Source organism: Tupaia chinensis, unplaced genomic scaffold (assembly GCF_000334495.1).
Source record: "Tupaia chinensis unplaced genomic scaffold, TupChi_1.0 Scaffold145870_1, whole genome shotgun sequence".
In the NCBI taxonomy this organism is placed as follows: Eukaryota; Metazoa; Chordata; class Mammalia; order Scandentia; family Tupaiidae; genus Tupaia; species Tupaia belangeri.
The window spans coordinates 1,332,614-1,342,740 of NW_006205727.1; the positions used below are offsets into that span (position 1 = coordinate 1,332,614).

General features: G+C 38.6%; 1 protein-coding gene across 1 annotated transcript in view; it reads right to left on the minus strand.

Moving 5' to 3' along the window:
* ADAMTS20 (ADAM metallopeptidase with thrombospondin type 1 motif 20) overlaps window positions 1-10,127 on the minus strand; it is a 183,356-nt gene that overhangs the window by 124,583 nt on the left and 48,646 nt on the right. The window contains exons 8-9 of the mRNA XM_006168548.1: window positions 5,524-5,629; window positions 3,082-3,228 (exon numbers count right to left, since the gene is read on the minus strand). Of these exons, the coding sequence (XP_006168610.1) occupies window positions 3,082-3,228; window positions 5,524-5,629 (253 nt within the window). The remainder of the gene's footprint in view (window positions 1-3,081; window positions 3,229-5,523; window positions 5,630-10,127) is intronic.

A 10,127-nucleotide genomic window follows, 5' to 3' on the forward strand; every position in this document is an offset into this window, starting at 1 on the left:
CACTTAGCATAATGGCTATGTCGCTGAACTCCCATGTAATCGACCGTGGTTTGAGTCCCGGACCTGGTGGCTTAAACTTATGCTGGGCACGTGTGCATGCATGCCCAAGATCCTGAGAGAAGAAAGGAGGAGAGGGACTGTGGTGTGGCCATTCCCCTTGAGGGGTGATTTCTCACTATCTGTCTCTATGTCTCTCTATATCTTTCTGGTGAGCACACATGCCCTATAGCAAAAACCTCTCAAAACAAAACAAAACAAAAAAGAACCTTATATCCTATATGTTGGTCACAATATACTATTGGTCTACTTTGCTATCCCACAGTAATGCCTCAATGAAATCTTCAAGATGTCAAAACATTATGAAAGTAAAATTGGGCTGAGCAGGGTGGTGCAGGTGGAGGGGTGCCAGTACATGACACTAGACCCATATGGGAGGCCCCTGGGTCCATCTGAATTTACTAGGCACACCCACAGGTACATGTATATCCTGGCAGCTGGACAACTGGTTGTCAGGTGAGGTGGGATGTGCTATAGTGTGATGAGATCCTGCCAAGATACCTGTATTTTTCCTTTTCAGTAAATAAACTTCTTAAAAAATTTTTTAAGAATTATTTTATTTAACTTTACTTATTATTATTATTATTTTCCAGTTTGATCATACAGAGAGAGAGAGAGGGGGAAAGTGAGAAAGCAAGCCACCAGGTCCAGGACTCAAACCGTATTTGGCCATGTGGGAGCCCAGCATCTTTAAACACCAGGCCACCTGCCAGTCCCCAAACTTAAAATTTTTTAAATTAAAATAAGTTTTTAAGTCATTTAGGAAATCATGTCTTAAATAATAGGGAAGAAGAAATTTCAAAAAATGTCCTGCCTTGTTAGCACAGTAGATAAGCGTTGGGCATGGAGAATGAGATCCTGCCGGACTGCCCACAGGCTGAATCCCAGCCACAGCAGCTTGAAAAACATGCCACGTGTGTGTGTGTGTGTGTGTGTGTGTGTGTGTGTGTGTGTGTGAAAAATCCCAAAATCCTGAAAGGATAGAGACATGGAGGAAAAGTATCATAGCGTGACCAATCTCACTGGGGGTGCTTTCTCTCTCTCTTTTTCACTGACAGAGAGAGCACACATGCCCTCTGGCAATAAATTTTTTTAAAAAAATTATTTTGCCTTTACCTTAAAAGTTTTCTGAGAAAGGGGGTCAGCACAGTCCAGAATGTTGGCTCTGAGAGCCTACTTGGTGGTCCCCCTACTTCCTGGGATGCACAGCTGTGGACAAGTTTTTAATCTCCCTAAACTTAACAACTGTTATGGACAACAATGTTATATATATATAACAATATTATGGACATTTTTACTGACTAAATGACATGCTAATTTTTGTCAATAAATTGAACGTGTTATTTTAAAAATCTCTATTAAAGGGAATCAGAGTATTACCCCTCCCCCACAAAACGCATACCCTCTGTCATACTGAATCAATGTGTCATGATAGAGGGTGTGCATGTGTGAGACAGAGAGATCTGACCATGCCTAGAGGTCCCTTTCCCTAGTCCTCCTCCTCATAAGGCTCTTGGGCACAAATGCACATACTTGGCATGTTTTCAAGTTATCCCAAATGCACGACTGGCCTTGTGGCTTCCAGCTCTTCATTTCAGTTTGCTACCAACTACACTACCAGGCTTTGCCTTTGAGTCAAGTTCTCATGTAAGGTAAATTATCACTGCGGATTATCATTATGATTACATTTATGATCATATATTCCAAAACATGGCATTATTTATTACCATAGTTCTCATAAAAAGGGGGGTAACTAAAAACTACAAATGCTGTTAAGTTGGTGATTAGAACATGAAGAAGGAATGAAATAGTAAGACACAGAGGTTGGGTTTGCCTTTTGTTCCAGCTACAGTGACTAGTAGAAACACCATTTGGATAAGAGAAGCTAGAAAGCAGAGAACCTAGTAGAAAGTGGGGGGACAAGGCAGGCCAGATCTGCCTCTTCTCTAAAGATGATGTAAACCTGGAGACTTGGTTGTAGAGAGATATTTGGGTAATGTGTAGTTTAACTTCAGCTATTCTCTGTCCTTCAGAAGCACTTCAAACTTGAGCCACTTGAAGTGCTCACAAAATATTACCTAATGACACCTGAAAACAATTTTTTTTTTGGAGAGTTTTTTTTTCGCTATAGGGCACGTGCGCTCGCCAGACAGAGAGAGACATAGAGACAGAAAGCGAGAAATCATCCCCCAGGGGGGATGGTCACGCCACAATCCCTTCTCCTCCATTCTCCTCTCGGGATCTTGGGCACGCACGCACACGCACCCGGCGTGAGTTTTAAGCCACCGGGTCCGGGATGTGAACCACGGTCGACTACGTGGGAGTCCAGCGACATAGCCATTACACTAACTGCTGGTTCCCAGACACCTGAAAAAATTTAAAAACATGTAAGAAAGCTATGATTCCCACCACTGCCCACTCGAACAATTTCATTACAAGGAAGGATCCAGGTTAAGAAATAGGGGCTATGTCTAAACTATTGGGCCTTCAGAAAATTCATGGCAATTTTTGCATAGAAAATATGTCATGACTTTTCTGAAGACCCAATATCCTAAAAAAGTTTATTTTAAGGAACAACATAATAAATAGTCACCACTCTTTTAAAGTGGTTTTTAAGTTGATTTATTTCCTCAATAAGCAAGACAGAGATAGAGAAGCAGCACCTTCGAACAGGGCTGGACACTGCAATGCACCCCAGCTTCGGCAGGCTCCAAAGCATGAGCATGTACCTACAATACCCAGGGCAGTCTCTAGAAGTGGATCTGGAACCTTCCCATATAGGTCATCCTCGTGGAATGTTGCACATGACCATAGCGCCACCATTCATCTCCCTTTGCATATTTTTAAGCAAACATCTATTTGTATAATGAAAATAAACTTCAGTCTAAGCAGTGAAAAACTAAACAGGAATTGAACCACCTTAATACACAAATTTAAATCTTGTAGTCTAACAAATGCTCAAGCATTCGACTTGAGCAGAATGTAGAATGTAGAATGTAGAAAGTAATACAGATTTAGACTTACTCTAGGAATTCAGTGATGTATTTCTGACTACATTTTGACCAGGTCCAAGGATTCGAGTGGTAATTTAAAGTCGGGGCCATGACATGATACTGATGTTTCATACCAGATTCTTTACATTTAAAACTATCATCGTGTGGAGCATTAAACCTAAAAATAAACATAAACATGTAAAACTAAATATTGAAAGTTATACATAATATCAGTAACAGATCTCTTAAATTTATATTACTTATAATGAATAACATAGATAGATCCAGTTACATCAGATTTTGTACTCTCAGAACCAGCAGCTGGCATAATGGCTATGTCGCTGGACTCCCATGTAGTAGACTGCGGTTTGAGTCCTGGACCCAGTGGCTTAAACTCACACCGGGCACATGTACATGCGTGCCCAAGATCCCAAGAGGAGAATGGAAGAGAAGAATGGGTTGCGGCGTGGCCATCCTCCCTGGGGGATGATTTCTTGCTTTTTGTCTCTCTCTGTCTTTCTGGTAGGTGCACGCACCCTATAGCAAAAACCTCAAAAAAAAAAAAAAGTTGTACTCTTGATCTTGCCATTAGGCACTGTAATGTTCGTATTCAGAGGTGCATGGTTTTTATGAAGCACTAGATTAATTAGTAGCACAGTCTGTTTTTTTGGCATCTAACAGTAAATACGTGGATTCTGGCTCACTTCATCACAGTATGGGCATAGCATTCACCTAAAAGTGTCCATAGGTGTCATCATGCATATCTTAGGAGAGATGCGTGGATGCAGATTAGGTAAAGGTGATACCAATGTCATTGCTAACACATTAAAAGGACTTCTATGATTTCTAATTCCATATTATTCTACAGGATCCATTATTTTATATGAAACAGCCTAAGTACTGCTTCTGGTCTCCAACTAATACATGATGATTGACAGACCTTGAATAAAAACGCTCCTAAAGAGCAGTCAGATCTTAGAAAGAGCAAAGGTCAACCACAGGTCCTATGTGTTCTTTAAAGGGTTTAAGGAGGAACACTGCAGCCACCTTATTCAGGTCCTTACTTGCTAAAAATTGTATTTTCATCAACAACTTTTACTTGTTAAATTTTTTTGAGAGTTTTTTTTTTTTTTTTTTTTGCTATAGGGCACGTGCACTCACCAGACAGAGAGACAGAAAGCGAGAAATCACCCTCCAGGGGGATGGCCATGCCGCAGTCCCTTCTCCTCCATTCTCCTCTCGGGATCTTGGACACGCACGCACATGCACCCAGCGTGAGTTTTAAGCCACCAGGTCCGAGACGCGAACCACGGTCAACTACATGGGAATCTAGCGGCATAGCCATTACGCTAACTACTGGTCCCTTTACTTGTTAAATTTTAATTAAACTACTTACCCATATTCAAGAAATACCTAAAGAGTTACCAAAGGGGGTAATACATATCTAAAGTGGATGACAAAAGTGGTACTCTCTACAAGAACAGTCTTCTGCTAGCCAGCAGCCTTAGAAACCAGGGATAGGACTTTCCAGATGTTGCTGCACTGTTCCTACAGTCCTTGAGCATTCTCCTCATCCTACACCCCACTTCACGACAACGTACAAAGCTGAGTGTGCCGTTGACGGGCATGAGATACAACCATGCTAAAAGGGAACTGAAGAGCATCAGTTTACTAGAAATTTTCTCCATTTGAAATTACGCTACATGAATGCTCCAAAGATGTCTCAAGAGATGACCAGGAAAAAAAATGTGGTCAAACTGTGAGGCAACTCTAACCTCAATTCCTTATTATCAGATAATCTTAAAATTCTGGGAGTTCTGGGGGGTATATTTACAATCATTTTGCAGAGGATGAATTTATAGGAATCTCTGTCCTTCTATGGGACCTCTGAGAATATCAAGGGAAATCACAGCCTCCATTCTTAAAACAAATACCCCAGAAAAATTTTTATTAATGTAAGAAGAGAGAAGGGATTTGCAAATTTTTATGAAAGACTATGGAATGTTGGGAAAATATTTTTTAATAATTAAGGAATTTCCATAGGCCACGTCCTCTGCTGGGGCACTGAGCAATAGGGGTAACAAATGGGTAGGTATTACAAGTATTTGGGGGGAGTTCCTCAGAACCAGGAGCCCGTACAGGCCCTCCCATAAGACGGTAAGGACAGTACCTGGTCACGTATAGGATAACAAGGGACAGAGGCCAGAAGTGCTTGTCATGTAATCCAATACAGTACATGAAATAAAAGAATTCCCAAGTTCTAGTTTTCTGCTTAGTCTGTTGATCTGTGCAGCCTGTCTGACCTAACATAGATCACAAAAGAGCCAGAGTTAGCAATTCAGGGATGAAAATTACACTAATAATATTTTATAAAGCAATAGAGCCACTAGTTACTCAAATGGAGATGGAACTGTAGACAGCCTGTGCAACAGTGAGCCCGAAGCCCACTGCTGAGAAGAGAGGAGGAACTTACACGTGCCCAAGCTCATGGGCGATGGTAAAGGCAGCACTGAGTCCGTTCTCTTCACTGATGGAGCAGCTCCTCAAGGGATCACACAGGGTACCCAGTTCTGCCAGGCCTGAAAAAATTCACATTCATGTTTTATAAAAATGGGGAATACAACCCAAATCAGAAAGAATTATATTTTAAATCACGTTTTATCAGAATGGGGAATACCACCCAAATCAGAAAGAATTATATTTTAAATCACTTAACCATTGGCATTAATACATAGAAATAAATAAAGAGTTGGCTGTTAATATTGCATGTACATTTTTATAAGGTGAAAGAAAAAAAAGAAGGATTTGTCTGCAGTTGAAATCATTTGAGCAAATTATTGGATTCTTTTTGTTTTGTTTTGTTTTTGCAATAGGATACTCACACTCACTGGAGAGAGGGGAAGAGAGTAAGAAATCATATGCACTACCACCACCCCCAACCCAGAGGGGCTGGCCACACCACAATCCGTTCTCCTCCATTCTCCTTTCAGGATCTTGAGTATGCATGCACATGTGTCCGGCATGCTTTTCAGGTCGCCAGGTCTGGGACTTGAACCGTGATCAGCTGTGTATGAGTAAAGAGCCTTAACCAGAATGCCACCTGCTGGCTCAATTATTGGATTTTTACTCAAGAAAATACCCAAAACCATGAGATAAATCATTTTTAAAAATACAAGAAATGGCAAAGAATACTTATTACAGGTAAGATGAAGTTTTTAGATGTGTTAGTGTGGGTAACAGAAAAGGCAATAGATATTAACTGGTGATAGAAAAACTAATAAGAGAAGAAAATAGTCCAGAATTCCACGCATCTGTAGTGGTCCTTAAATTATCAGAAGTTTGTGCTACATACAAATATTCACTTATTATATGTAACTAAGTGAGTAAAATTATATTAAGTGTTTAGAAGAGTGCCTGACATTTAATGTATGCTAAATAGAATAAGATATTATCACAACATAAGAACTACTGAGAATACTCAATAATTTTGTAGCACTTCATCAATGGGATATGTATTATATATCAGGATCCACTCATTCCTTTATAAAGAATAATATACAAATGTGTTGTTGAAAGATGAAGGTAGTATGAATCAGCTACATACCAAAGATAGCAATAATGACAATTTATAGAGGGACCAGCAGGTGGCATGGTGGAAAGGTGCTAGATGCCACACAGCCAACTCTGCGGTTTGAGTCCCAGACCCAGTGACTCGAAAAACACACCAGGCACATATTTTTCCCAAGAGAAAGATGCAAGAGATGGGATTAGAACACAGTTATTGCCCCTGATGGGTGGTGATTTCTTACTATCCCTCTGTCACTCTCCAGCAAGCAAGCACACAAATGCTGTGTGGCAAATAAGTAGATAGATAGATAGATAGATAGATAGATAGATAGATAGATAGATAGATAGATAGATAGATGAGAGAGAGAGAGATCTATATCTATAGATACATATTAAGAGAATTAGAAATTCAAAATAAATGTTCATTATAATAATTCACTTTCCATCATCAATCAAGTTAGCTATTAGTTTGTTTAGTTTTTTAATTTAACATAATACCCTGGTTTTGCTATTGCTGCTGTTTAATATTTGGTTGTAAATTTAACTGCTCTCCTATGGCAATTTTTTTTAACAAAAGAGAATAATTTTATATAGACAGATAGATATAATTAGTTTCTTACTATGAAGCTTTTACATTTAGAAATTTCTTAATATATTGTAGACTAGATTTATGTTAGCTACTATTTTAACTCTTCTCCTATGTATTCTTTTATTCGTTAAGGTTAAAAACATGAGACATAACCCAGCATCTAAGATAGATTTCCTAGCAATCAGAATGTTTTTGTTGTGCTTTAAGAGAAATGGAAGTCAAATTGGGAACCTAACAGAGCTGGGAAAAAGTGAAATATGAAAAAGTTCATTAGTCAATGCTTTTTAACAACGGCAACAAAAAGATGTGCTTTCTGATCCCACTGCCCAAAGGTCTTGCTTTAGCATTGTCCCCTCCTCCTCCTAAAAAGACTTTTTCTTCGTTAGAATCAAGACCAAAGGCAAACAAGAAAATAAATATTTTTTTAAAAAAGAAACATTTTTAACAGTCCTCTGTAGAGAATATGAGGGAATTACTCTTTTTCTTAAGATTCTAAAATTCATGCTTGCATGTGCAATTTTTAAGTCAATTCTTTTCGTATATTTCTCCTTTGTCAGAACAAATTAAAGGAGAACATATTTCTTTCATGGATATCTAGCTGCTCCCGTGCCTTCATTCATATTTTCAATCTGCCAACTGGCTCAATTCCCATGTATTCATTTCAGGCCTCTGTAGGTATTTGGAACACAAAACTGACTCCATTACCACCCAAGCTCTATCGTTCATGCTTAAAGGTTTACGCATTCTCAATTGAACTTTTTAGTTACATAACAGGTTTGTGAGCACGTACACTGCATATGCTTAAAGACAAAACTCAAATATTCTGTAAACAGGCAGTGCAACAAAAACTCAAGTAATTGGTTTGCATTATGGCACCAAGCAGCTGATTGCCAATTTGTGTCTAGACTGAAGCTGATTCTGGGTTCTCTAAAAGTTATCTCAGACTAAAGTAGCATAGAACAAATTTGATATAGGGTCTTTGTGTTTGTAAGTACAAGATACAAAGAGGCAGCCAACCTGACCATCTCGAAGAAAAACATTTTCAGCATATTTTTCAAAATATGCTCAGGAACTAAGGTAACTATGCACACAAAAGGAGCGACAACAGGAAACCCAGCAATCATTGCCAATGTTTTGTGCTTGTCAATAGTAACTCGCCATAGGGTGCTTTTTCAACATATTTTACACGAGAAAATAAAATACTAATATATTCATTAATGTGAATTGTGTAGCCTTAGAAAAATTATTTAATCCTCATCTATACAAGCAGAATAATAGCTGTGCTTACCTTACAGGTATATTGTGAAAATTAAATAAAATAAATAATATAAAGCCTTAATCTAGTGTATTATATATAGGAAACATTCAGATCACTTGGCTATCATTACCATCAGTGCTTTTAATTTAATGGACAATAATAAAGCTTGTGTTTTTACTGTATGTTTCTTTTCAAAATTTTTATTTATTACATTTAATTGTGTACATTACCATAACTCACAATATAGTTTCTCCAAAACATGTATTATGTTACCATGAAATCAAGGATATTATCATATACATCTTTTCTATCAGAGAATTTCACTTTCTTACATCTGTCAAGTCCTAACTCCCTAAGCCCCTCCTACCCACTCCTACTATCCACCCCTCTCCTCTATGGTAGCTGGTATCCACACTTGTCTTCCCTACCATTATATCTTCAGGTCTATCAGATTCTGTCATAGAGTACAGACATTTGGTTTCTATTGAGTGGGGTCATAGAGATGACTGTATTGAAAAGATGTGGTATATGTACACTATGGAATGTTACTCTGCCCTAAGAAACAATGAGACCCTGTTATATGATACATTGTGGATGAAGATTTAATGCTAAATGAAGTAAGCCAGACTATGAAAGACAAACACTATTGTCTATGTATCTAAATATCACTGTATTTACCTGAACAGAGGTAGCTAAAAAACTATAGAACCAAGAGTGGAGAATTAGGAGACCATCCATTTCCATAGGAATAGGCCAGAAGTCTAATATTGATTCAGTTTAAAAAGCAACAACAGATGAAAAAGTTTATATTACATTTTATCTATAAAGATTTGACAATGGGCCAGGTAATAAATGAAATATAATATATTCAGTAGATTTTTTTTTAAGTTTTCCCACTTATTTTTCCCATGAGAAAGTGAGAAAGAGACAGAAAACAAGAGAGAAAGGGACAGGTACTTCTAACAGGGTATCACACCAGTCCACCCCCAGATTCAGCTGGTGAGGATCACAGGCATGGTGCACACACCTGCCATGCACAGAGACACCTCTTGGGTATGCAGATGGAACAGCCCTATGTGGCTCTAACATGGACCTTTGTTTTACCACTGTGCACACATGGCTGCCTTACTAGATTGTTAAATAATTGACTCATAAAATATACCTAACAAGCCAGAGTTTGCGGGAGAGAGGAATTTGGTCTGCTGTAAAAATTAGAATACCAGGCTTCTATTTCCAAAAATGTGAAAAATCACACTTTAAAGGATTCCTCCTGGGTGCCAACAGATGCTATGGTGGTTAAAGATGCTGGACTTCCACACGCCCAACCATGGTTCAAGTCCTCGACCTGGTGGCTTCCTTTTTTACTTTTCCTCTCTCTCTCTCTGAAAATTGGAAAATAATTACAAATAAAGTTCAAATAAAATAATTCTTAAGAAAAATAGTCCTCCTAACATAAAGGAATTAGAGATTTAATAAAAACTAATTTGGGGGCTAGCAGATGGCATAGCAGTTACATCACTGGACCCCCACATGGCTGGCTATGGTTTGAGTCCCAGACCCTAGGCTTGAAAATCACTCCAGGCAAATGTGCATGCATGTCCAAGATGCTGGGAGGAAAATGGAGACAAAGGGATTGTGGCATGGTGATTTCTTTGGGAGGTGA